The sequence below is a fragment of the Macrobrachium nipponense genome, chromosome 27 (assembly GCF_015104395.2).
Source record: "Macrobrachium nipponense isolate FS-2020 chromosome 27, ASM1510439v2, whole genome shotgun sequence".
Lineage (NCBI taxonomy): Eukaryota > Metazoa > Arthropoda > Malacostraca > Decapoda > Palaemonidae > Macrobrachium > Macrobrachium nipponense.
This window is the reverse complement of record NC_087216.1, coordinates 25,781,055-25,808,494: the sequence shown is the minus strand read 5'-3', so window position 1 is coordinate 25,808,494 and position 27,440 is coordinate 25,781,055. Positions and strand designations below refer to the sequence as shown.

Here is a 27,440-nt window from a genome sequence, read left to right as displayed (position 1 = left end):
TCGTGACAATCATATAGTGCAGCTGCTAGGTTTTCCTCCTGTTATACACCTTTCAAACCTCTCTTGCCGTTTCCCTTTCAGCGCCGAATGATCTCCTATGTCCCATTCTTTCTATTCACAGAAAAGAAATATGGAAGATTGTTCCAGCTTAAGGTCAAGTGATTCTGCTGGGACTAGCGAGGAGTATGAGATCATTGACTCTCAGTTGACTCAAGATTCAGAACCCCAGTTGAACATTGCCAATAACGGCAACATGGAGGATCTTCAGCAAGAGCTTACTGAGGTTTGTGTTGGCGTATGTCAGGTGGAAATTGCATGGAAAGTAGATGAAAGTGGTGTGTGTGTGTGTGTGTGTGTGTGTGTGTGTGTGTGTGTGTGTGGTATTGCAAGGCCACACACTGATGTGTTTTAGGAATCATACAGGTTTTATGACAGAAGCTCTTTTATCAAATAAGTACGTCTTGATTAGTAAGTATGATGATGTATGATTCTTGTAATATATATATAAAAGGGTACAGTAAACTTTAACTACTGTATGGATTGCTTAAAATCTAAAGAAGAATTCATACTGCTTTTCCATGTCTGGTAATGATAGCATTTTAGTCAGATATGTTGGAAAAAAAAGCTATATATATATATATATATATATATATAATATATATATATATATATATATATATATATATATATATAGATATATATATATCGTATATATATATATAGTATATATATATATGTATATGTATATATATATATGTATATATATATAGTTTGATACAATATTTTTTAGCATTGGGTGGTGCTGTAAGATTAGCTATACAATATATGTGTATTGTGTGGTTGCTGATTAGCTAGTATTTTTTATTTGACTAGTCCCGTCTGTTGTGCTATGTTGTATAATGAGAGTCATGTTTATTTTGATATGTGCAGGCATATATTAGAGCTTTCCTTTTGAAAGCACTTAGATGTGCAATGTTTTATTTTGCTGACAATTTTTTTATAGTGTTTTTCACCATTACTTTCTCTTTAGGTAATGAAGGAGAAAACTTCAGAAAACTCATCTCCAAGTGGAACAGAAAACAAAGTTCCTCCCACACAGAAAGAGGAAAAATCCTCTAACCAATCTGTGATAGTTGAAAAACCGACTACGGTAACGTCAGGTGACGATGGGTCCTTAAAACCTGAGGAAAAGTCAGTGAAGGAGCCAGATCCTGTCAGTTATCCCCGCATGTCTGCGACTGACGACTGTAATTGTAAGTCTCCAGCTTTTTTATGGTCGTAATAGTTATGGGTTCTGCTAGTTACAGTCTCTAAATCTTCATGAGCACAGTAACTGTATCGTACTATAGTTGAATTTGAATGATGTACATGCAATTTCCTAGTATTTGTTGTAAGTTGCAACTTGATATATATTTATATTTCAATTCAAACTATCAGGTGTAAATTTGTTCCGATACGTAATACAAACCCCTCGGTCTTTAACAATAGGAAGTAGCTAAGCGGCAGCGGGATGGAACGGTCGTAAGCTTCGAACAATGGGGAGAACGGTAGTTAACTGCTTGTCGATCGTCGCGCGCCGCGCGATGGGAGGTAAACAAATCACTTTTGCTTTCGGCCGTGTGTGGGAAGGACGTGTTCGCCATCGCTCGCACGCTTTGTCGTTTGCTTCAATCTTGAGTATTTGTTTTCTCTTTTCTGTATATCAGGAGTGATTGTAAGTACTTTTCTCAATTCTATTATTCTTGCAATGAGTGAATTGAAGAATGGAAATATCACCGCGCCCTCCAGCCCCGCCCGTAGAGTGTGTCCCTGGGCTGAAGGGCGTAAATGTGGAGGGTTCAGGTCATTTGTTGAGGTGGACCCCCCCACGAGGTTTGTTCTCGTTGTAGGGGGCGAGAATGCTCCCGCAACGAACCATGTGTGGTTTGTATGAATTGGTCCGAGGCGCAGTGGGGGCTGTACCGAGGGCAGGAAGAGACTTAGGCCGGCCAAGAAGTCATCGGAAAGTCCAGTGACCTTTGGTGACGGACACTTCGTCTTCTTTCCTGCCTCCCGGCCAGCCCCCACGTTTCGCGCCTTCCCCTGCGGGGGGGGTAGCGGAGTCCTTTTCCTCGCTCGATCCGTCGAGTGTGGAGGAGGGCGCCCGCCCCTACCCGGACGTACAACTGTACTCGGGGTCTTCCGTCCGCTCTGGGGGGGGGGTGTTTCGCCCCCCAGGCGCGAAGAAGCCCTCCAACTAACCCGACTATTGTCTCCGCAGGTGTGCCATCAGCGAAGGACGACTTGGGACAGGTGTGGGAGTCGCTGGGACTGCAGGGGAGTGCCCAGCATCCAGGGGTTGCTCCAGCGGTTGGCGGGCGCTGGCCGTGGTCACTCATGGTCGCGGTGACCACAACTACCACACAATAACGACACCAGCGTATGAGATGCCACCACCATCTGTATATACGCCCCATATAATGTCGGTGACACCCACGGTGGCTATACAAAAACCAGTTGCTGCCGTACCAAGGGAGGACGGTGCCACCACCACCTGGATTTTTTTTTCCTTTGCCGACCCCGGACTTCGCCTGCCCAAAGAGTACCCCCTGGACCTGCCGCCAGTGCCACGGATGTCGGTAACTGCAGACAGGACGACCTTGGCTCTCCCGTGGTACCTGCCGTGCCTGCCGTACCTGCTGCTGTTCCAGCTACTCTTTCTATTTCAGATCGGCCTGCACTTTCCCTTTCAGATGTTCCTGCCGCCGGACCTGTTCCTGTCGTTCCTGCTGCTGGTGTTGCTGTCAGGCTCAGGTCTTTCCGGACAGGTGCAGTCGGGCCCTGTTGCTTCGGCAACTGCCCCGGCTCCCTCCTGGATGGAAGACCTGACGTCTGTTCTGCGGAGCCTGGCGAAGAAGAAGAGGAAGAGAAGAAGGTGTCGTCGTCGTCTTCATCGTCTTCTTCGTCGTCTGCTGCCTCTCCTTCCCCTTCGACTTCTGAGGCTAAACAGCCGAAGAAGAAGAAGGCTGCCTCCTCCCCCCCCTAAGAAGACTCCTTCGGGATCTTCTAAGGGCCCGACTCGCTCAGGCGAGTTGGGGAGCTCTTCTGCTGGTCCTCCTGTTCCTTCGGGGAACGGGGCCCGTCGCTTCTTCTGCAAAGAGGAAGTCGACGGGGACCAGAGGTGCACCAGGCCTCGGCTGGTGCGTCCTCACCTGGTGCTAGCGGTTCTGCGCTAAACCAGGTTCCGTCTCGGCCGCTTCTCGTTCGCGAGAAGCACAGAGTGGACGCTCTTCCAAAGAGGACCGTCCAGCCAAAGTTTTGACGCCCGAGCTTGCTCGCCGTCAAGACAGCGGCGCGGAGCAGAAGAACTGGCGAGAGTCGTGCACGCGACTCTCGCCAGCCAGTGGACGCTCTCGCAGCGATCAAACTGGCTGCTCGGGCTGACGTGACGGTCGCTGACCGGCCACGGGTTGAGGCGAGGAAGGAGTCCCCACGGCCGCTGGTACCAGCCACGGCTGGTTACCAGCGGTTTGACGCGCCGAGAGGACGCTGGCCAGGTCTCGACGCGAAAGGGAGCCTAGCAGGTCACCCGTCCGCCGCTCCCGATGGGACCGGGCGGAGACGGTGACCAGCGGCAGCTCGCTGACGCTAGAGATCGGTTTCTTCGACGTTCTCAGCCGAGCCAATCTCCCCAGGCAGCGAGCGGCAAGGCTAGGGCCTGCTGCTCGACCGTCACCGCGGGGTTGACGGATCAGTAAAAAAACAAAAAAGCAGCCTTCCACCGCACGCTGGTCCGGCCAGCGAGCGAGGGGGGAGCGTCAGGTCTGCCTCTCCTGTACCTTCAACCTCCTCGGGCTTATACCGGGAGGAGCGAGGTACCAAGGAGCAGATCACGAGAGGTGCGCCGCTCGTGACCCAGCTATGACGCCGTGCGGCTCAGGCACGGTCTTAGGACCGACCAGAACGTACGCGCAAGTAGTTGGAGGAGACCTTCAGGGGTCTGTCCGCTGTTCCATCCTTTGGAAGGAGGAGTATCGAGGGATATGCTCTTGTTGGAGGGACTGGACGGTCCTACTCCACAAGACGCTGTAACGCCTGAGTACAGAGGAACTTCGCAGAGGTCATTAAGTTGATGCGCCTACATAATGACCTTGCGGAAGAATCGCCGCTACCACCAGCAGAGCCCACGTCCCGGCTCGAGTCATTTTGGTGGTCCCAAGAGGGAACCCAAAATGATGATGGGGTGCCACGATCGGAGCTTGCGGACTCGGTCCTGGATCAGGTGGAGGATCTCGTCTCCGGACGGGAGGACTCGCTAAAATCCGGACGGTCCTCTAAGCTGCTTCCTCCTCCTCTACAGCGGCAGAGGCGATTTTTTTACTGCCACCCCTGAAGACCCGATATTGCGAAACAGGTTTTAACCCGGAGTTAGCGAGGCTGACTCAGGGGTGTCCCTTGCAGAAGTTCCCTGTCGGAGAACTTATGGTTCTCGCAGCAGGAGGCACTTGCCCTGGAATCTACCGCTATGGCAGCATTCCAGGCAGTTTCCTGGTTGGATTTGTGGCCCTCACCAATATCCAAAGTAGCGGCCGGCTCTGGGAGTTTCTGCTCTCGAAGACGACGCTTCTTTCAGGAGACTGTGCCAGTCTGGAGGAAGAGCAATCTCTTACCTCGCCCATCAGGACTGCTAACCTGTGGGCCAAACTTGGTTCTTCGACGTAGGGACGCAGTCCTTACCCGAGGTGACCAAGGGGGCCGGGCGTGAAGCGGCACTCGGGCTACGAAATGGACCTCTTAGGAGTTCCCCAGCTCTCTTTCCAGGAGAGATGGTGGACGCTGCGGTGGAACAAAGGCGGCGCACTGACGAGAGTGATCCGCTTAGTTCCACCAGGCAGTCTCGAAGGTTTCTGGGCAACCTCGAGTACTGCGGCCAAACCAAAGAGCTTGGCTAGCGCTTCCACGGCGTCGAAGACGGTTTGCACCGTCCAAACCCCGTGCGAAGACTCCAGCTGTTTCAATTCTGCTAGAGGAGGCCGAAATCAGCCCTCTCCCAGCCCACCTTTCCCCCTTTACCCCGAGGAGGTGCTGGAAAGAAGTCGAAACGAGGAGGGAAAACGCTAGGGACGGCGTTCCCCCTCACCTGCTGCCGGAATGGGGGGGTGTGGCGAGCCATTGGGCGACTTGGCAGCGCTACGGCGCCGAGAACTGGATAGTAGATGTCCTTCGGGAGGGATATATACTACCCTCGAGTCTCGGCCCTCATCTCCAAACCGGTCCATCTACAGACCTATGTCCGGGGGGGATCATCAAAGGACAACGCTTCTTCGACAGGAGATCAAGACCATGCTGGCGAAACGAGCTGTAGAAATCGTGGAGGACCAGTCACCGGGCTTTTACAGCCGCCTTCCTAGTGGAGAAGGCATCGGGGGGCTGGTGCCCTGGTGATAGACTCTCTCCCCTGAACCGCTTCGTTCGCACGACGCGGTTCACGATGGAGTCGGCACGCTCAGTGCTCGACTCGATCAGGGGGAACGATTTCATGCTTTCGGGGTGGCCTGAAGGACGCGTATTTTCAAATACCCATCCATCAGTACCTCCAGAAAGTACCGTCCGCTTCATCTTCGACGGGACGGTGTACCAACTTCAGGGCACTTTGTTTCGGTCTCTCAACCCGCCCCACAGGTGTTCACGCGAGTGTTCACTCTGGTGTCGGCTTGGGCCCATTCGAACGGGATACGTCTTTCTGAGGTATCTCGACGATTGGCTGGTCCTGGCGAGCTCCCGCTCGCAGTTGCTACAGGACAGAGATCGACTCCTCAAGTTTTGTCGCGATCTGGGGATCGTGATAACACTACGAGAAGTCCGATCTCGAACCCAAGCAGAAGATGAAGTACCTGGGTATGCTGATAGATACGGTAGCAGGGCAAGTCTTTCCCGCAGACTTGCGTATCAGCAAATTCAGGGAGGCAGCTGGCCGGTTCCTGTCGCCTGGCGGAGGGAGGCCAGCACAGCAATGGCAAGTCGTGATCGGCCATCTGTCGTCACTCGAGAAGTTAGTCCCTCACGGGCGTCTTCACCTGCGGTCTCTCCAGTGGAGGCTAAGGGAGAGTTGGTCTCAGGCCAAGGATCCTCCTTACTTTCCCGTGGCTATCACGGACAGGTGAGGCAGGACCTAGCCTGGTGGCTCGACGACAAGAACCTCTTAAGAGGAGTGCCTATACGCACTCCCCCCCCGGAGATGCTTCTGTTCTGGCAGACTTCATCGACCGAGGGATGGGGCGCACACCTGGAGGAGTTGCTGACCTGCAGGTGTGTGGGGACCATCACGAAAAGCACCTTCACATCAATGTCCTGGAACTCAAGGCGGCGTTCAACGCTCTCCAAGAGTTTCGGGACCGCTTGGTGGGACACTCAGTGGTGTTGATGTGCGACAACACCACAGTAGTGGCATATGTCAACAAGCAGGGGGGGCTAGTGTCTCTTCCGCTCCATCAGTGACAGTGCAGGTGCACGAGTGGGCCACGGCTCACTCGATAGCGCTGTCAGCACGCTACAATTCCAGGCAAGAAGAATGTAGTAGCAGACAAGCTCAGCCTTCGGGATCAGGTGATAAGGACCGAATGGTCTCTACACCAGATGTGGCGGAAAGGCTCTTCAACCTGTGGGGGCGACCGGTCGTAGACCTGTTCGCCACACGGAACAACAGGAAAACTTCAGGTTTTCTTCTCAGCCGTGCCGGACCCATGGTCAGCTGCAGAGGACGCTCTCCAACACCCCTGGGACAACCTCTTCGCTTACGCCTTTCCTCCCTTCTGTCTGATTCGGAAAGTGATCAGTCGAGCGCTGGTCACTCCCAATCTCAGAATGATCCTGGTGGCTCCCAAACGACCTCAAGCCGTTTGGTATCCGGACCTGCTGGCTCTTCTTGCGGACGCACCGAGAGAATACCACCTGGCACAACCTTCTAGCCCAGCCACACGTAGAACGGTACCACCACGCAGTCCAGTCCCTTCAACTTCACGGCTGGCTGTATCCACCATCTCTTGCGAACGAGAGGCTTTTCTCGCAGCGCAGCAAACAGAGATGGCTGGGACACGTCAGACAGTCCTCTGCAGCTGTGTACCAGGGAAGTGGGCCGTCTTCTGTGGTTGGTGTCGTAGACGGGGTCTGTCTCCTCTCAGAGCCACTCTTCAGCAGGTGCGGATTTTCCTCCTGTTTGTTTCTTCGCCGAGAGAAAGCTCCTCTCAGTACCCACAGTTAAAGGATATAGAGCAGCACTGGCGCTCGTCCTAAAACTGAGGGGACTGGACATCTCGAATTCGTTTGAGATATTCTTGCTAATGAGGAGCTTCGAAAGGTCTTGCCCACCCAGGGAACTCAGGCCCCCTGCGTGGGATGTGACTCTCGTACTTAGGAGTTTGACTCGAAGACCTTCGAGCCACTCCGAGAGTCGTCAGACAGGGATCTGACCCTCAAGACCCTCTCTTCTTGCTGGCCCTGGCATCGGCGAAGAGAGTAGGGGAACTACATGGCCTTTGCTCATGATGTTAAACATACCAGAGGTCTGGGGATCGGTGACGCTCGATTTCGTCCCGAACTTCGTAGCTAAGACTCAGAATCCGTCGATCCCTGACGACAGGTTCGAGTCTTTCACGATCCCCTCCCTCCTGGACTTCACCGATAATGATGCGGATGAGATGCTGCTTTGCCTGCCTGAGGGCGCTACGGCGCTATCGAAGAGAACTCGACATCTCAGGCCTGAGTGTCGACGCCTCTTCGTTAGCACTGGGGTTACCAAGAAAGAAGTCTCCAAGAACACGCTTTCTTTCTGGCTACGTGAGGTGATCAGGAGAGCGTACGAAGCTGATGGTAGCGACGACATCCGTACGCTCCGACCGAGAGCCCCACGAAAGTCAGAGGTATCGGACCCTCCTTAGCGTTCCGTAAGAACTTCTCCGTGGCGCAGGTCCTGAAGGCAGGTGTCTGGGCCAACCAGACCACCATTCACGTCCTTCTACCTTCGGGATATTGCCCACAAGTCCTTGGATACTTTTTCCTTGGGACCTGTGGTGGCTGTCTCAACAGTTGTGTAAGCTTACCCAGCACCCGAGCAGGCAGAACAGCATCGATTCCTGGTATGACTGGGAGAATGCATGTGTGAATGAGAGAGTGACTGGCTTCTCTTCACCATCTTTTCTACCTCTACCATGTGGGCAGAGGGATACGGTCGTTACCTTGCTGGAAAGGAAGTCAGATGCAGGTAAGCTATTCAACAGAGCTCCATCCTATCTCTTTAACTAGAGATAGGAGTAAATATCCACCATTCTCCAACAAGGGGGAGAAGAATGGATGCCAACATGAGACAAACCCATTACTTTACATTTGCTCATGTGAAGGAAAAAAGTTCTTACAATGCTGGTACGAAGAGATACGCTTGCCTCTCTCTTAGTACTCGGCCCAGAGGTCTGACCATTGATCCTGCGGTGCACACCCCGATCAATCGGACAGAGGCTTGGACCCCTCCCTCGCTCTTACGACCAGGGAGGCATTCCAGGGATGGACGAACACCAGTCTGTTCATCAAAAGACTCAGATTCCTCCCACCAAGAATCAGTCTTCCTATTGTTAAAGGACCGAGGGTTTGTATTACGTATCGGCAACAAATGACAATTTGTCGAAAATTGCATTTTTCCTATTAACTATACAAACCTGAGGTCCTTTAACATAAAGTCCCTCCTCATGCCACCCCTCACTCTGCGTATTTTGCATGGGCCAAAAGCAAAAGTGATTTGTTTAGCCGCGCGACGATCGGACAAGCAGTTAACTACCGTTCTTCCCCACCCCTTGTTTCGAAGCTTACGAACCGTTCCAGCTGCCGCTTAGCTACTTCCTATTGTTAAAGGACCTCAGGTTGTATAGTTAGGGAAAAATGCAATTTTTCGACAAATTTCGTCATTTTCATGTTTTGTTGTCCAAACTATTGGTGGTAATTTGTCATAGTTGATCACTTCAGAGTATGTGTTGCAATTTATCATTTTTCATTTCAGCTCAAACTATTGGTCATAATTTATCATGCCTTGTTTCACTTCAAATTATCTCGTGTAATATATCATATTTCATTTCAGTTCAAACCATTGAAAGTGAGGATAGTGGTGACTATACGATTTTCAATCGTGTCATGTATTTGGGTGCGGCTTCAATCAACGCTCCCCGAAGCGAGGCAGAAATCCAAAGAAATATGGCCATCTTGAATGCACAGGCTCAAGAGCAAGCACTGGAAGTCTCGGTATCTGTGCCCTCGAATTCTGAGGGTTGTGTCATGTAAGTGACAAGCCTTGGATTTTAGTTTTGATTAAATTACTGAATTGAAGTTTCTATAAAAGAAGGCATTTTATGAATCTTCATGTTTTTTACAGAATCTACGATGCTGCCACTGGTACGGAGATGGCGCGATTCAAAATTGACAGCATACTTTTTTGTGCAAGAGGGAAGGTTGACATGTCTGAGGCAAAATGTTTTGCCTTCACGTCTTCTCACGGGGAAACGCCCGAAAACGCAATATTTCAGTGCCACGTCTTTCGATGTCAGATTCCTGAAGCAGTGAGTAGCTATTGAACTTGATTGTATATTAAGAATTCATTACCAAGGGTAGTACTATTTAATGCAGATAAATTTATTATTAGTTTTTGGTCTTATTGTGGCATATGTTTATTGATTTTTTAGAAATTTTTCTAATTTATACGTACTTTTCGGATATTGAGTGAATAAGTTGAACAATAAAATGTTTTTGCATGCTTAAGTACTCTTTTTACTTATGATGGGAATTGAATTTCAGTACTAAAACTTGCTTATTTTATGGTTTTATTGGAAATAGTAGCTTAGATAAATAAAAATCTCTCATTATTTTTATTTCAATAAGTGTAATCTGTGAAGTTGTATCACACAATATTAGCTGAGCATACTGACGTTCAATATTCTAACAACTTGCTGCAGGTTGCTAGGGTACTGATCACCTTTGCGGCTACTTTCCGCCGGGTTCCAAAGAGCAAACAAATTAAAGACGAGAAACAAGAAGGCAAGGAACACTTTTTTGATATATCTTTGGAGATCAAAGAGGAAGATAGTAAGGTAAGATTGTGACCAGATCTTTATCTTTTATATATAAAGAAGATGAAGGTACAACTGTATGTAAATGCTACATATACTAATAGATCAATGGAATACATAGCAGCAAAAGTTTTGTTAATTTTATAACCTTGAGAAGGTACTTTAGGAGATGGTATCCCTAAACTTGAATTATGAATATATGAATCTTCAGAATATTGTATACTGGGTTCAGGTAAAAGATTGCTTAATGAACTGCAATATATCATCGTCAACACTCCTGTTTTAACATTAAGTTCTCTTGTCATGGGGTTAGAATTGTAACCTCTCTATGTTCCATCTTGAGCACTTTCTGCTGTAGCAACTGAGACCTATAATCTGTTTACAGGGCAATTTTAACGTTGTTCCTAGGGACAAAGAATTCTTTAAACTTCGAACAAACATTGAGAAACAGCTCATACTGACTGTAACCCCAGCTCCAGGGAGCACTCAGATGGGGGGCATTCCATCCACAAATGAAGAATTGCATGTTGAAAGGTGCTTCGGCCTTCTCATTGCTCCGGGAAGAAGAGTGAAGCATGCGGATATGAATTTGCTTGAAATGGTGAGTTGCAAAGATGCTGGTAAGTGGAACTTGACTTGCTGCTTCTGTGTGTGTGTGTGTGTATGTGTGAGGTCTGTTCTTTTTAGTTTTTGTGTGGTTACATACATCAGCTGGGAATTTTTTTTTGCTTCAGTTGGTTTGCTTAGTGATGATTCTAACTTTTAGTTGTCTAGGGTGCCTGATTTCATCTTAGTCTCTGAGGGTTACGTAGATTTACCTGTGTCATTTCATGGTACAAAGGTGTTGTGACATGGTCTTGAAAATGAGCAGCTGCTCAAGAGAATTTTATGAAGTAGTCTTTTTAAGTCTTTGCAGGCTTAGTATATGGTGGTTGAAACAGTTTTTTTAACAGCTAGTGTTAACACTGAAAACAATTGAACTGTTGTTATTGTAACTCACATATGTGGCTGTCATATCATAGACCCAAAAAGTAGTTGCCCATGTACTGGCATTGAAGTGGTGTTGTAAAATCTTGATAAATTGCTGATGTATGTGTCATCGCTTGAGTGGCACCTCGTTTTGGTAAGGTTGTACAGCTAACTGGACATTTTATTTGTTCATATTGTCTTATACCTACAAAGGTTGGGACCCAGTGATAAAAAAATTACTGTCACTATTTGTTTCAATATTGCTGTCAGCTACCAATAGGATTATGTTCTTTCAATCCTTTTTCACTTAATAAGCACAGACTTTGCTTGAAACCGGTATTAAAAACAGATCTGCTATCTCATACATAGTTTTACGTATTCCCCTTTCTTGACCTCTGCCCTTGATTTTCTGTTGTCTGTTTGACTGTGGCCAAAATGAAAAATAGCTTCAAGTATATTTTGAATCCTGTGGGAAGAGTAGGAGATACTAAATTGCAGTTTTTAAAAGTTGCATTGGAATTTGGTCTGCTAAAGACTTAAGTATTCGTATTGTTCTGTCTCTTTCTTGAGTAGCTATTAATCACTGAAGGCATAGTTATTTTTCAGTGACAGCCTACATTTTGTAATTAGTATGTTGATATGTACATCCAGGCATTGGGAGTTGAGAAGGCATGGGGTAATAATTTTTAACCCTACTACTATTTTAATAAGGCTGTTTTGAGTACTTTTATGTTATAAGTATCAGGTTGTATGTTTTGAAATGAATTAACATTGACTAATGACATTTTATTTTGTAATGTAGTATAAGTAAAGTATATATTTCTGTGTATTTCATTAAGAAAAGTAATTTGAATTTTATAGTACTTTGCTAACAATCCCATACGTAACTTTGCTTTGATTATACATTACTCGCTTGATCTGTTGTGCTAAAGGGGCCTGTAAGGTAGCATTTAATTGCAGTAAAGAGTATAACAGAATGGGTGACTGTAATCATGTGAAGTAGAAGCTGTCAGCTTGAATTTTGTAAGTGGAAGGAACATAAACTTTTTGGAATATGAAACCACTTTGTCTTGGGTTTTTGGATGCAGATGCTGGATATGGTATCTTGCATTTACGCCTGTTTTGCAGTACGTAGCAGAGCACAGTCATTATTTTGCTTGACTTCCTTGCAATTATTTCCCTACTTCTTTTTAACGTTTGCCAGTGTTTGGTTATGTCTTTTTCCTCTTGGTTGTATGGTATAAAGATTTCCATTATGTAGTTTCAAAATCTATTTTGTCACATACAAAGTTCATTTTGCTCCAGAGGGCTTCGGTTTTCATAATTTTGTCTTGATTCTGGGAAAATGTTTTGTACTCGATGAGATAATTTATTTTGTCTCGTAATTTTTATCAGTTTGTCGATAAATTGCACCAAAAGCTTCATGGATTAGCAAAATTGTTGCTTGGGCTATGTTTCTGTAATCTGGTTCTTATCTCAGTCACAAAACTTGCATGGTTAAGGGGTTCTAAAGGTTTTGAATTTTGCACTGGGTCCAGCGAGTATTGTACATTAGTCACAATTTTTTTTATTATGTCAGTCAGCTCATACAGGAGGGCGTTTGATTTTGATTATGAAATTAAATGAATTGTGCTACGTTAGCTTAATTAAAGAGCATTTCTTTGCTAATATTATTTCTGTTAAGTGCTGTGTATTTATTTTTATTTCTTAAGATGTTACAAAGGACGTTAAACACTCATTTTTCTTAATATCTGTCATGTTCAAATCATTTTGGGGCTTTCTGCATGTAACTTTTAATGTGCCTGTTGTCTTAATTTTAAGGGTTTCAGAGCACACCCCCACAGCTTAGGACTTCACCAAATTATGACAGTTAGAAGATCTTGTATAGCTTAAAATTCAGCTGTGCTTGGAGACCACCCATTAGCCAGACCAAGTTTTTTTGTCTTTATTTGGAATATAATTTTTATTTTTTTTGGCTCAGTTCTGTGTCCAAATAGAATTGGAATAATTATTATTATTCATGAGATGAACCCTTTTCATATGGAACAAACTCAGAGGGTCCATTGATTTGAAATTCAAGCTTCCAAAGAATATGGTGCTCACTTGAAAGATATAGCGTTTTTACTTCCCTTTTAGTTAGAATGTTCGAGGTTGCTAGAGAAGACGTATTTAGTAGCCTCTTTTCCAGTACTGTTTTTTCAAACAATCTTTATTCCGAGTTAAGAGCAAAGATCAAAATATTCTATTACATTATTAAGCATTCCCTTCACCCCTGAGAAGTACTACATCCGCTAATAATGGCCTGTGCTTTTTTTTTTCGAACAATTACGTGTGTAGCATGGTAAATCCTGCAAAAATCTCCAAATGCAAGAGTATGACAAAAGAAAGGGTCAGGTTTGTGGTACTTCTTTTCTATGTTTTTTGAATTGTGGTATCCTCTTGTTTGTGTACTAATATGTGTTGAGCACCATATTTTATAAGGCAACCGTATGTCGCGTGTTAAGTTGAAATTCATTCAGAAGAGTATACTATTTTATTCGTCGAGGTATCACGTTGAAGTGTATAGTTCTGTAAGTATGTCTTTTTCGTATTGGTTGCTTTTGATTTATTGTTTGGTAGTAACTAGGTAGTAACTTATAATGATGAGTCATTTTGTATAGAGAAGACTAATTCGTGAATCTTGAATACTTGACAATGCTTGGAGTTACCTTTGAATTCCAAGTCTCTTTTTTGGAAACAAAATATATTGTTTGATGCTACATAAAAGTCAATCTTGTTTGTAAGACTTCCTGTATCCACAGTGATAATAACATCAGTGTCACATGCTTCAGATCATATGTTCTGATTATGTATAGGAATAGTGTTCTTCTGTCTTGATAATAGCAGGATCATAGAGACAAATGCAATTTCTCAAATAGGCATGAAAGCACTCAAGTTTCTGAATTACAGAATGGAACTATGGTAGGAAGACTACCAGGTTGATTGTTGTAATACTTGTTTTTTTTTTTATTTTTTTTTTACTATAGTTATTTAGGCCTACTTTTTTTACCTTTGAAGAGGAACTTAGGGAAGGCGGAAAGTTCCTGTTATTCTTGGTACATGCTTAAGATCATAGTTCTGATTAGTATAGGAAAGTGTTCTTCTGTCTTGATAAATTCGAGGTCATAGAGGGACAAAGGCTGTTTCTCAAATAGGCATGAAAGCACTCAAGTTTCTGAATTACAGAATGGAACTATGGTAGGAAGACTACCAGGTTGATTGTTGTAATACTTGTTTTTTTTTTGTTTTTTTTTACTATAGTTATTTAGGCCTACTTTTCTTACCTTTGAAGAGGAACTTAGGGAAGGCAGAAAGTTCCTGTGATCTTGGTCTTAATTAAACATACTACAAATACTCAACCTTAAATAGTAATTATTAGGACAAGATAGTTCAGAGTAGTAGTTTCCTTTTTCCAAACAACAGTAATCATGACGTAGGCCATAATGTAAGAATTTTAACAGAGACCATCCTTGGGCAACTTCACTGCTTACATTCCAAGAACTATTGGGTGCTAAAGGTACTTACTTGAAAAATTATTAGCGCTGGTACTATCTGTAAGTGATCTGCCCCTTTACCTTTGTTTTTGTTGGTGTAGAAGGACAATTTGGGACCTTAAGAGGGGTGGGAGTCTTGGCAGACACTGTGGTCATGGGTTATGCACGTATTCCTTTTTTCACAAAGGAAATAGCTAATCAAAGGAGCCATCATTGCATTCTTTGCAAGTCTGCTTAGGTGATAACTTGTTGACCTCGAGAAGATGGGTGCTGTTTGTGCTCCTAGACCCTCACAAGTATGGTATGGCTTGGTTAAAATAAACATAATACTGTACACAAACATAACAAAATTTGATGGCACAAAGTAATGTACTTTGAAAGGGTGTAGTATACTAGAATTCAAGTAATTTCCCACATGAAAATTAATAAGAAATTAATGAAACCACTAAAAAAAAGAAAGCAGTCTTTATAGTTACGCCGTGTGGCATGGAATGGTGTCTGTCCCAAATGTAACCAGTACACTGTTAAGAAACTAAAACTCTAGCATGACAGACCCCTGAGATTGGACTCAAGAAAGGCTGTGATATGACAAATGTTTGCAGAGGAAGTTTTCTCTAATTTATTATTTTAGCGGAATTTGAAGAAAATGAAAATGTCAACAGACTGGAAGTCTTTAAGTAGCCATATTTAATGAGTTAATGTTGTCTCAAGAGTTGTAGTTGAGGGAGAGTGAGTGTGTTAGTGTATGAGAGTCCATTAATTGTGCAAAGTTGAAAACTTTAAAGTCATTTTCATATAAATTCATATGAGGTGCATTAACACTAAAACTGTGAACTAGAAAAATGATATGGATTCCTTCAATTAAAATTATTTTTATTTTAACCCTTGCTGTGTCCTCTGTGACTTGTTAGCTCTTATTATACATATCTTCATTTTTAGGTAATTAATGCCATGTAGTACTGAATTGTAATGTTTAGTACAGTAATAATTCACCTTTACTCTCCTTCACTTTTGCTATAGTACTACTGTGAACACATTTGATGTGAAAGTTAAAGTTCAAAGCTTATTTTATTTGTTGGTAGTACGACATACAGTATTCCTCTTAATGTAGTATACGAGGGGGGACCCAAAAGTAACCGGAATTGTGTCATAGAATTTTATTCAGTTATTGTTGCATGTTAACAGTCTTATCACCTTCAAAGTATTCTCCATTTGAAGCAATGCACTTATCCAGACGTGTTTTCCACTGTTGAAAGCAATTCTGGGACTCTTGTGAAGTTATGGCTTTTAATGACTCCGTCGTTTTCTTCTGAACCTCTTCAAGGTCTGCAAAACGTTTTCCTTTGAGGGCTTTCTTCATTCAGGGGAACAAAAAGAAGTCACAGGGAGCAAGATCGGGTGAATAGGGAGGGTGGGTGGGTAAGTGGGGTCATGCCATTCTTGGTCAGAAACTGTCTCACACTCAAGGCGGTGTGCGCTGGTGCATTGTCGTGATGAAGCCACCACCCTCCACTTTGCCACAGGTCGGGGCATTTCCGTCTCACGGAATCTCACAAACGCACACTGCCTTGAGTGTGAGACAGTTTCTGACCAAGAATGGCATGACCCCACTTACCCACCCTCCCTATTCACCCGATCTTGCTCCCTGTGACTTCTTTTTGTTCCCCTGAATGAAGAAAGCCCTCAAAGGAAAACGTTTTGCAGACCTTGAAGAGGTTCAGAAGAAAACGTCGGAGTCATTAAAAGCCATAACTTCACAAGAGTTCCAGAATTGCTTTCAACAGTGGAAAACACGTCTGGATAAGTGCATTGCTTCAAATGGAGAATACTTTGAAGGTGATAAGACTGTTAACATGCAACAATAACTGAATAAAATTCTATGACACAATTCCGGTTACTTTTGGGTCCCCCCTCGTAATGTCGAGCTTTATTTTGTGTGTACTTAGTATATTATAGAAATACAGTATTTGATAAGTGTTAGATAAAAGGTTTGCGCATTAGTATTTTTGATGAGTAGATTATTATGAGAGATCAGTGTAACTGCACTTGTCATCACAGTGTAAAGAGAGAAGAATTTGAATGCAATGCAGATGGGTATTCAAAGTTTTAATATGTTGTAAACACGAGTATGCTTTTTAGATCATAATGTTGTAAGTAAATTGGTATTTGGACTCTATTGTGTAATTAATTAATAATAATAATGGTAATTAGAATCACATTTAGAGTTAACACACCATTTAATGAGCTAGCGTGAAGTCTGCCTTGATTATCAAGGTGTACCTTTTAGGCGTTGCTTGTAATGCTGTGAGGAGGCGCTCCAGATTTGGTACAGATTGAATGGCTTGCATTTGGAATGTCTCACATAGGTGCGCTACTATAACAGATTATTTACAACCCTGTTGTGATGTACAAGCCTGTAAAGAAACCAAACCTGGACTAGATCAGCATGATGTAAAATTCTTTTTTTCTATTTTGAGAATCGGTGAATTCTTAGATTTTATGCAAAATTTATATACGATGTGCTTTAGGCTGAGCAATTCTTCATGTAGATTCTTCAGTTGATTGAAATTTTTATGAAAATCCTTTTGAATTAGTTATTTAATTTTGGAAACTTTTAATATGTGCATTGGAGTATGTTCCAGTAGAAACCATTTGCTATGTGCACCAAAGCCTTAAAAAACTTGAGTAGGGGAAAATGTTTTGATGTGCAACTTGTATGTTGGAATACAATATTGACGAAAATACATATCAGAGGTGCAGGATTAAAACAGCATTTTCTTTTGTGCATGCAAAAAGAAACATTAGAGTAAGCATGAAACAGGAGGGACTATTTTAGTCACATGAAAATTAATCCACAGAAATGTGAACCCTTGTTTGGATGAACCCTGAGGAAGTGTTTTCTAAATCGGCTCATGTACAGTGGGTGATGGGTCTCCTGGTCTTCAGATGGAATTTAATGAGCGCTAATCAGTTTTTCTTTGGACTTTTTAACAGACAAGGGTGCATTGCAAAACCTTTCATTTCATTGGTCTACTGGTCATTTGCATTTTTAAGTGGAAATTGGTTGATGCATTCTTTTGCTTTTCTTTATTTCTGAAGTGGCTTCAAAACCAGAGCTGCAAGCTGTTGCACGCATGATGACTGTAATTCCGAGTTGTTGCGCAAGTACGCTGTTGTTTTTCATTGCTGAAATGTAAGGAATGGATTTGATGAAATGCTAGAGCTTTCTTATAAGACGCAGTGTATATTTATCCATATATTTCGTATCACTAACTTCATCATATTTTGACCCTGCTCCATATTTAAAGTTGACGGTGCATTGTAACAGAAATTCAAGTTTAACATCTTCGCTTATTCCTGGTAGCAATCACAGACATAGGTGTTTTCATATCCCAAAAAGTTTTCATCCATTTCATAAAGTGGTTTGTTTGATATCCTTCAATACCCTAGTTTTTTGGAATCTCTTAAAGACTTCCATTTTACTTAATGTCTTCACTGTTCTGAAATACGTAGTCGGTGTTCGAATAGTGATTCATGTACAGTATATACCCCAGGATGAATTATTACTACAAATTAAAAGGAATTCTTTCTTTACCCTAGAAGTTTTCGTGAATTAATCTAATTTGTTGTAAAAATCATTTCTTTCTTATATGTCCAGTGAGAATTAAGTTGAACTGACCTGACAGAAAATTATGGCCCACCTCAGTACAATGGATCCAGCTGTGCTACCATTTGCTCTTAGATATTATTAGAAAATGATGATAAGAAATCCTCCGTATTAAGATTCCATGGAAGCTGTATCTAATTTTGTAATATGGGATTTGTAGCCTTGTAAAGTCAAAAGAATGCAGGCCTTTTTGTTGTGATTCTCAATTAGGGCTCTTTGATTAACACTATTCCTTTTTTTTTTCGTTTTTATCTTTAATGCACCCAACAGACGTTGGGCTGGAATGAAAGGTCATGCGAAGACAGTCAGAACTCTAAGAATGGATATGCTCACGGATATTCTAATCTGTCTCACATGTTTGGAGTTAATGAGGTGCAGGTATGTTTCAATCAATGTTGGGTATATGCTCACAGGGCTATTTAGTATGATACCATAGTCCCCTGTTTTTATTTTTTCTCTCTTAAAAGTGTTGGTAGAGTGTATGCCCGGGTAGATGCAGGTTAAAATTGCTGTCATAAAGTAGAATATAATCACTCCCCCATTTGCCAACATATGTTGGGTAAACATACATTTTAAAAGTTCTTGTGTTACCATACATATTCATGGAAGTATATGAGTTTTCTTACATCTTGATGTGAATTATTACTCTGTTACCAGTCAAAACCAGAACTGATAATGGCCTCTGATAAAAGACATAATAAAAGGTAGTGTAAGTAAACTTTAAAATTAAGGGGAACCTCTTGTGAAGTTGTGCATACTTCTGTACTTCTGTGCTATTGAGTTTGAGGTGCTGGTAAAGTAGTTAATATGGTCTTGTGGGCATGCCTGGGTTTGTGGGTTGTATATTGATCATTCTAGGCTAAATATTTGGATCAATACTATCAGGTGAATTCCATTTAGTCTTTGGCAGGATTGGCTTGTAGCTTCCTGCTGTTTGAGAGTATCCTTTATAAGGTTACTAATAAGTTTACAGTGGGCCCCTTGTATTCGCATTCTCCGGATCCGCAGATTTCTCTCTGGAATCCACCTACTATTCGCAAGAATTTCGTATATTTGCGGTATTTTTCTATGAGAAATATCCACAAATTCCTGGGTTTTTTTTATCAATTTCATAATAAAATGCACCTCTTGTGTTAAAACTTAAAAAACCCAGGTATAAGCATTTTTAGTGGGTTTTTCTTGAGTTTTAACTAGCAAAATAGGCCATTTTAAACATTTTTGTAGGGGTTCCAACTATTCGTGGGGTGGTCTGGTACGAATCCTCCGCGAATACGGGGGAGCACCACTGTACTGCCAGAGTTGCCCTCAGAGTAATTCCAGCCAGAGCCTGTAGATCTTTTATGGAGGTTCACCCATGTACGTGTCGGACTTCATTAAACTGACTGTTCGTTGCTTTAATGAGGCACATTTTGTTTAGATTCTAGTTACAGGTACTCTTGAAGATCAGCATGTACACTAAGATTCTTGAAGGCAATTACGGAAGACTTTATCTGTGCATTCGTGGATGGTGACACATAATTGATTGCAAATTGGTGTCACTCAGATACAGAGAAAGTTTTTTATCCTTTCTGATTCCATTCAAACCATTTATTCTGTACAAGTTTTAGGTACAAAATATAATACATGTTTCGAGGGATATGCCATGATATTTGTGTATATTAATTTTGAAATGTAAAAATTTAAAATCAATTGCTTTTGCTGGAGTTTATGTACTTTTTAAAAGTAGAAACCAGGATGGAGACATTTATCTAAATCTTGAGTGACGGATTTTCTCATCCCACCTGGTAGTAGTTATCAGCTGTACTGTTGATGGACATTGAAATATAACCTCTCTCTCTCTCTCTCTCTCTCTCTCTCTCTCTCTCTCTCTCTCTCTCTCTCTCTCTCTCTCTCTCTCTCTCTCTCTCTCTCTCTCTCACACAATATGCCAAGAATACTTCTCTAGACTTTGGTTATGATTTTACCTAACATATGATATATTTAAGAAACAGTTGTGGGACAATTGTAGGTTTTTATAAATGCAATAGTAGTTATTGGTACAAGAATTTTAGTTTAAAAAGAAACAATAAAGGTACCATTCTCTGTATATTTTTCTGGACTTAAAAATTTAGAAGGCATTGAAAATGTTATTATTTGGAGAGTAAATGTTGTTGCTTTTTTAATCAGTTTTAGATTAATTGTTAAGCTTCAGATAATTCTGAACGTTTACTGAACTTAGTGGTATTAAGTGCTTAATTTGTCATGCTGTAAAAGCTATGGTTAATACACTTTCTGTATTTCATGAAACTTCCAAAGATTTTTTTAATATTTATTTTTGGTAGTTTTATGTTAATATTTATTTTCCTCAGTTTTATGTTATTTATTTTCTGCAGTTATACTTGATATTGTCGAGTTATTTGATAGATTTCTTGCAAGGCAAACCTCTCCTCTGTTTGTGACAAACCTCTCCTCTGTTTATAAATTTACTCATTAACTTATTTCTCTGAGTGCATCAGTTTCCATTTTTTTTGTCAGTACCACTACATGTTTAGTTACTGGTTATATTCCCATTTTTACTGTTTTTATTTTTCCCTTCTAGTAGCAACTTGTACTATTTTAATAATCATGGCTTATTTTGGTGTTTTGGTATACTGTAGTTATACCCTTTTGGAGTACTTTACATATGCAGTGTTCTGTTACCGTCTTGTTTCATATTATTTGTTTACTGTTTTATCTAGATCACATGAATAAATATATTTGTGTTGAATTACATATAAAATCCAAATTGATAAACTAGTAGCTAGTTTGATCTTAAGGATTTGTGTTGCTTTTGAGAATCACATTGTGAGTGATGTAACTAGAGACTTATAGAGAAACTCAGGAAGAGTCCGGTTTCAGAAGAGTCAGCTACAGTATATTGTTCAATTGTATATTGGTGTGAATTCCTAAGGTGATCCTTTAGGCTGCAAATTTTTTTTATGAAATCTAGAGGTTGGATAAGTGACCCCTACCAGTATTAGGATAATGTTGGCCAAAGCTGCTCCAATGTAATCAGGGACATAAATAGCTAATGTGTTTTGTTTCTTTGCAAAGGCACATCCTTGAACCTGAGGTTTCTTTGCGGGGGTCTACAATTTCTACCTGAAAGAACATTTACTTTTCCTGCCAATTAAAGAAAAAAGTGGTTTTGTTACCCCTGAATGGTTGGCATGAAGTCTGCAAACTCCGTGGAGCACCATCCATATATATTTGTCATATTTTGAGCCTACAATTCCCTTGTTATTTATGATTTGTCATTCCACTTACCATGGCCTTTTTTTTTTTTTTTGTAATTTTAGTGTTCTTTGTTGTGGAAAGCAGCCTCTAGATACAGGATCTGAATTAAAATGATTGGTAAAGGCCATTGAAGAATGTTGACCCATTTGGCTCTCAACCTTTTGAGCATATGCATCTTTTAATATATTTGAGTCCAGCTTAGTTGAGTCCAAGTATTCTTGAATATTATAATGTTCTTGGTGATTATAAGCCTGAAAGAACTTGGCAATATCTTATGAACATGCACATCAGTTTTTATTGTGCAGTAGTACTTGGATATCACAAGTTTAGGAAAAGAAACTTAGTTCAGTAATACTATTACAATTTGTGTATTCTAAATTATCCCCAGCATTTTATCCTCAATTGGCCTTGTTTCTTGTCCATAAGTTAAGGAAACAAAGGATTGCTTAAAGATAGTTATTTCTCAGAACAATAGATATGTTTAGTTGTTCCCGTTTCTTTCCCAGCTCCAACATTTAATGCTATTTTGATAAATATTGGACATAGCTCAGGGATATTTTGTCTTATCAGAACAGTTTGATGGATTCATTGTCGAAATCTGTTATGACCACCAAAGAGGAGATTGGTTCTGCAGCTCTGGAATGTCTTGAAATTTTTTGTGAAGATTGTATGTCGCAGATTTCAACTGTAATATACCCAATGATTTATCAGTGGCTAGGTGGACAAGGCATAAATTATTGTTAGTAACTATTCATGGGCAAATTGTTGAGTTATTCTACTTCTTCAGGTATCGATGGGAAGCAATGTTAATGACAAGAAGAGTTACGTTATCTCTGGTCACTGGGACCCAGCTGATCCCATATTTGATGTTCTCAATCAAGAGACACCAAAAGATCGCAGAGTTTCAATGACGGTTGCCATAGATCTAGTCATGAGTAAGTACAGTAGAATCCTAAGTACCTTCTGTTGAGTGGAATTATAATTTTCTCTGTTTGTGAAAGATTACCATGTAACTGTTCATATGATCTTTCTTCCATCTTACATTCCACTGTCTTTTAACAATTGTTTGATCATTATTTTCAGCACTGAATGGCCTTATAGGTCCCTGCATATGTCCTTTGGCCTAGTTTTTTTTTTATTCCAGTCCAATATTTTGAGTGCCTCTTATGATAGTATATGTAATAATGAGCTAGCCTGAATGATAGTTTGACCTAAAGCAAACTTGTAATGAATTCATAATTCACTGTTATATAAACATGTCTTCATTCCAACAGGGGGCATTCAAGAACCTGTTAGATTCGTCATTGAAACTAAGGTCAGGGTTTATCCACAGAATGAAAGATTTTGGTACTTTAGCAAAAAGCCTCTTGTTCATCTTTTCTCCCTCAAACTGAAGCAGGTAAGGAATTTCTAGTCTACTATTTTGGCATTCAATTTAATCTCTGATGCAATTTGTAATTGATTTGTTCTTCGAAAAACCTTGTGTAAAAATGTGAGGATTATTTTTATGTTTTATAAAGTTTGAGAAAGAAGTAAGGAATTTTTCTACTATTTTATCATTCAAATTAATTGAAACTTAATCTCTGGTGCAATTTGTAATTGGTTTGTGCTTTGAAAGACCTGTGTAAAAATATGGAGATTATTTTCATATTTTGTAAAGTTTGAGAAGGATATAAATGAAACTACATAATTAGAATAATTTTTGAAAGAATATGCTTCAAACAAAAGTCAATCTGCATACTAGTCTCATTTTAGCAAAACTGGAAGAGAAACTTAATATGTGATCCTGTGTAGCCTATGGGATACTAATGTATATTGGTCAGGTTGTCCATAGGTCAGATGGTCAATTTCTGTTTTATTTTCAACTTCAGAAATGAAATTAAGTACCAAGAAGGGAGACAAATAAAAGAAAAATATTTTACTATTAGAGAAAAACTGGAATAGGTTATAGCATCATCATTTAAATAACAGCAAAACTCAAAAAGTATATCTTACTCATACGGTTAATTGTAATAGGGTCTTTACTTTAAAGAGGAGGGAGAGAGAACAAGAAATTTTTCGAGAGGGAGACACAGGCTAAGAATGGTAGGTCTATTCTTTGTGCAGTGCCCAACCTTCATGAAAATACCGTGTGAAATTGCTTACTAAACGAAAGGTTTAAGGTATTGCCGTGTCGTTTTTTGAGATTTTAGTCATATAATACAGAAGAATCATACAAATAATGAACTTCAGAATTAAAAATGTAACATGAAAACTCCAAGGAAGATGTGTATAGTACGTTTTGGTTGTATTAAAGATAAAATTACATTTTGCACAAACAGTTTGGTACACTTGACACTTAGACGATTCCTTTCATTGTAAAGTTGTTTAACCAGACCTTGAGTTGAATATCATTCTGTAAAGAATGATATTCAAGGGTTAATGAAAAATTAATATTAGTTATAAAAGATACTTAACCCTCTTACGCCGATTGGACGTATTAAACGTCGACATAAATTGTCTCCCGGGTGCCGATTGGACGTATTAAACGTCGACATAAAAAAGTTTTTTAAAAATTCGCGGAAAAATACTTATAGGCCTACCAGCCGAAAACTTTTGAATCACGCGCCTTGGGGGATGCTGAGAGCTCGCGGATCAAGGCGTTGTTTTGTTTACAATCGTTACGCAGGCGCGCAAGCGCGAATTTCTTTCTGATCGCACTAAAAAGTATCTGACACTTCTCAGATATTATTTCGTCACTTTGACATAATTTTTGCACCATTTTAAATTAGCCGTTACATGGAGTATTATATATGAAAATGTGCACAATTTAATGTAGAATACAACAAAAAAATACTCATGATTGTAGCTTTTATCAGTTTTGAAATATTTTCATATAAATAACGATGTGCCAAAATTTCAACCTTCGGTCAACTTTGACTCTACTGAAATGGTCGAAAAACGCAATTGTAAGCTAAAACTCTTATATTCTAGTAATATTCAATCATTTACCTTCATTTTGCAACAAATTGGACGTCTCTAGCACAATATTTCGATTTATGGTGAATTTATGAAAAAACTTTCCTTACGTCCGCGCGGTAACTCTTCCGATAAATTTTTTCGTGCGATTGTCGTAATCTTTGTACCATTTTAAATTTGCAGTTACATAAGGTTTTATATATGGAAATGTGCACAATTTCATGCTCAATACAACTAAAAACAACCTATGGTTGTAGCTTTTATCAGTTTTGAAATATTTTCATATAAATAACGATAAGTGGCAAAATTTCAACAGTCGGTCAACTTTGACTCTACTGAAATGGTCGAAAAACGCAATTGTAAGCTAAAACTCTTATATTCTAGTAATATTCAATCATTTACCTTCATTTTGCAACAAATTTGACGTCTCTAGCACAATATTTCGATTTATGGTGAATTTATGAAAAAACTTTCCTTACGTCCGCGCGGTAACTCTTCCGATAAATTTTTTCGTGCGATTGTTGTAATCTTTGTACCATTTTAAATTTGCCGTTACCTAAGGTTTTATATTTGGAAATGTGCACAATTTCATGCTCAATACAACTAAAAACAACCTATGGTTGTAGCTTTTATCAGTTTTGAAATATTTTCATACAAATAACGATAAGTGGCAAAATTTCAACAGTCGGTCAACTTTGACTCTACCGAAATAGTCGAAAAACGCAATTGTAAGCTAAAACTCTTATATTCTAGTAATATTCAATCATTTGCCTTCATTTTGCAACAAATTAGAAGTCTCTTAGCACAATATTTCGATTTATGGTGAATTTATGAAAAAAAAAACATTTTCCTTACGTTCCTCCGCGCGGTTAACTTTTGACGAAAAAAAAATCAGACATTTTTTCGTGCGATTGTCATAATGTTTACACCATTTTAAATTAGCCATTACATAAAGTTTTATATATGAAAATGTGTGCAATTTCATGTAGAATACAACAAAAAATAATTGAAGGTTGTAGCTTTTCTCATTTTTGAAATATTTGCATATAAAAAAAATAAAAAATAACAATTCGATATTCGGTCAACTTTAACTCGTCCGAAATGGTCGAAAACTGCAATTGTAAGCTAAAACTCTTACAGTATAGTAATATTCAATCATTTATCTTCATTTTGAAACAAATTGGAAGTCTCTAGAACAATATTTAGATTTATGGCGAATTTTTGAAAAAAAATTTACGTCCGCGCGTTACGAATTCATGCATCATTTTGTGATAATATTTTATCTGTGTTGCTTTGATCGTTTTACAATGTGTTATATACCAAAATGATCGCAATACAACGAATAAAAATTAACTCTTTAGCTGTAACCGTTTTGCTCACAGCGCGATTTGAATACAATTATAGATGAAATTTTGTTTTCACGCTATCATGTATTGCATTATTTATATATATTTGTTTTCATTTCTGATGGTTGCATACTAAACTTTAGGCAATGACAAAAAAAGGAGCCAAAAATGAACTCTTAATCTTGAAAACTAAGCGTGCTGTGATTTTGTGAAAAAAATATTGTTTCCGCTTCGGCGCTCACTCCAAGACTGTCTCGGTATACAATTTTTATTATACCCCTTCGGCGTTAAAGGGTTAACTAGACTACCAAGTTAAGAAAAAGACCTGATGGGCTTCTTCAGGTGATAAAGTTTTTACTTTGTTTGATATATATGTTGACATGGGCTTTGTGTTGTGCCATTCCTACTGTGCAAGTTAAGGACACTTGCCAAGGTCTCCACTTCTAGCTTCCCACACCCCTGTGCTGCTAAATACCACCACTCTTAGAGATGTCATCCAAATCAGATTAGGGCAGTGTTGCACTGGTCATACCCAATTTTAGTTTATAACAGACCCCCATAATGGGGTAGCGCTGTCATTGCACCTCCTGCAGTGCACTGTAGGCATTACTTAAGGCTCTTTGCAGCATTTTTTCAGCCCACAGCTCAACCTCTTTCATTCCTTTTGCTGTACTATCTCCGTTCATATTCTTTCTTCCATCTTACTTTCCACTCTTTCCTAACAATTTGATTCGTAGTGCAACTGCGATGTATTTCTCCTGTTACACCTTTCAAGCCTGTTAACTCAATTTCCATTTCAGTGTTGAATGACCTAATAGGTCCTAGTGCTTAGCCTTTGGCCTAAATTCCATATTCTATTCACTATAACAGACAGTCAATCTAGGCGAGTCTACCTCACTACCTAACGAAGTTACCAACCCAATGAAATTCAAGTTGTTATATCTCCATGGTCTGGTTAAACTGTCTTTCATAAGGGACTTGGGAAGATCGTTGTTGTGAGATTCTACTGTATTCTACAGAACGCTTAACAGTTTTCTCATTAAAGTCTCTATTCCTATCATTTTTTTTTCTAGTGCACTCCAGCCTTCCTTTTGCAAGCCTAAGATTGCTGACACGTTCACCCTTTGAGAAGTGTGGCGTGTTGAAATATAGTTGATAGCACCATGATTTTAGTTTCAGCTGATTTGTCACAAGAATAAATATTTGTGCTTTCATTGCCTTTTTTTTGTTGAGTGTGCTTATCTTTAGTCATGTGCTGTATGTCTTCAGTTACATATTGGTGAATACGGTTGATTGAATCTAATAAAGTATTCATTTGAATAGGTTGAACATTCTCCTCAGGGCGACAAACAGTACATTGTCCTCAGCGTCGACAATTTGGGAGAAGTAGAGAGATGGCGGCCCTCGACCATGTCCCTGTCACTGAATTTGTCGTCGCTGACCTCTTCCACTCTTTCTTCTCTGTCGACTGGTAGATCTCCATCTATTGCATCCATTGAAACGCCTGGGTGTGATGACGATTCAGGTAAGACATCAACTACATTACAGACACCTTACTTAGAAATATTCAGATACAAACAAGCAAGATTGCAAATTAAAATCTGTTCAGAGCGCTCCCCTTTGCCAC

At 40.7% G+C, this 27,440-nt stretch overlaps 1 protein-coding gene across 1 annotated transcript in view; it reads left to right on the top strand.

Annotated features, from left to right (window-relative positions):
- LOC135200947 (rab GTPase-activating protein 1-like) overlaps window positions 1-27,440 on the top strand; it is a 52,796-nt gene that overhangs the window by 7,691 nt on the left and 17,665 nt on the right. Inside the window, 10 exon segments of the mRNA XM_064229722.1 lie at window positions 122-283; window positions 1,031-1,253; window positions 9,104-9,299; window positions 9,395-9,578; window positions 9,972-10,106; window positions 10,471-10,686; window positions 18,525-18,632; window positions 22,297-22,444; window positions 22,784-22,908; window positions 27,137-27,338. Of these exon segments, the coding sequence (XP_064085792.1) occupies window positions 131-283; window positions 1,031-1,253; window positions 9,104-9,299; window positions 9,395-9,578; window positions 9,972-10,106; window positions 10,471-10,686; window positions 18,525-18,632; window positions 22,297-22,444; window positions 22,784-22,908; window positions 27,137-27,338 (1,690 nt within the window). The 5' untranslated portion in view covers window positions 122-130.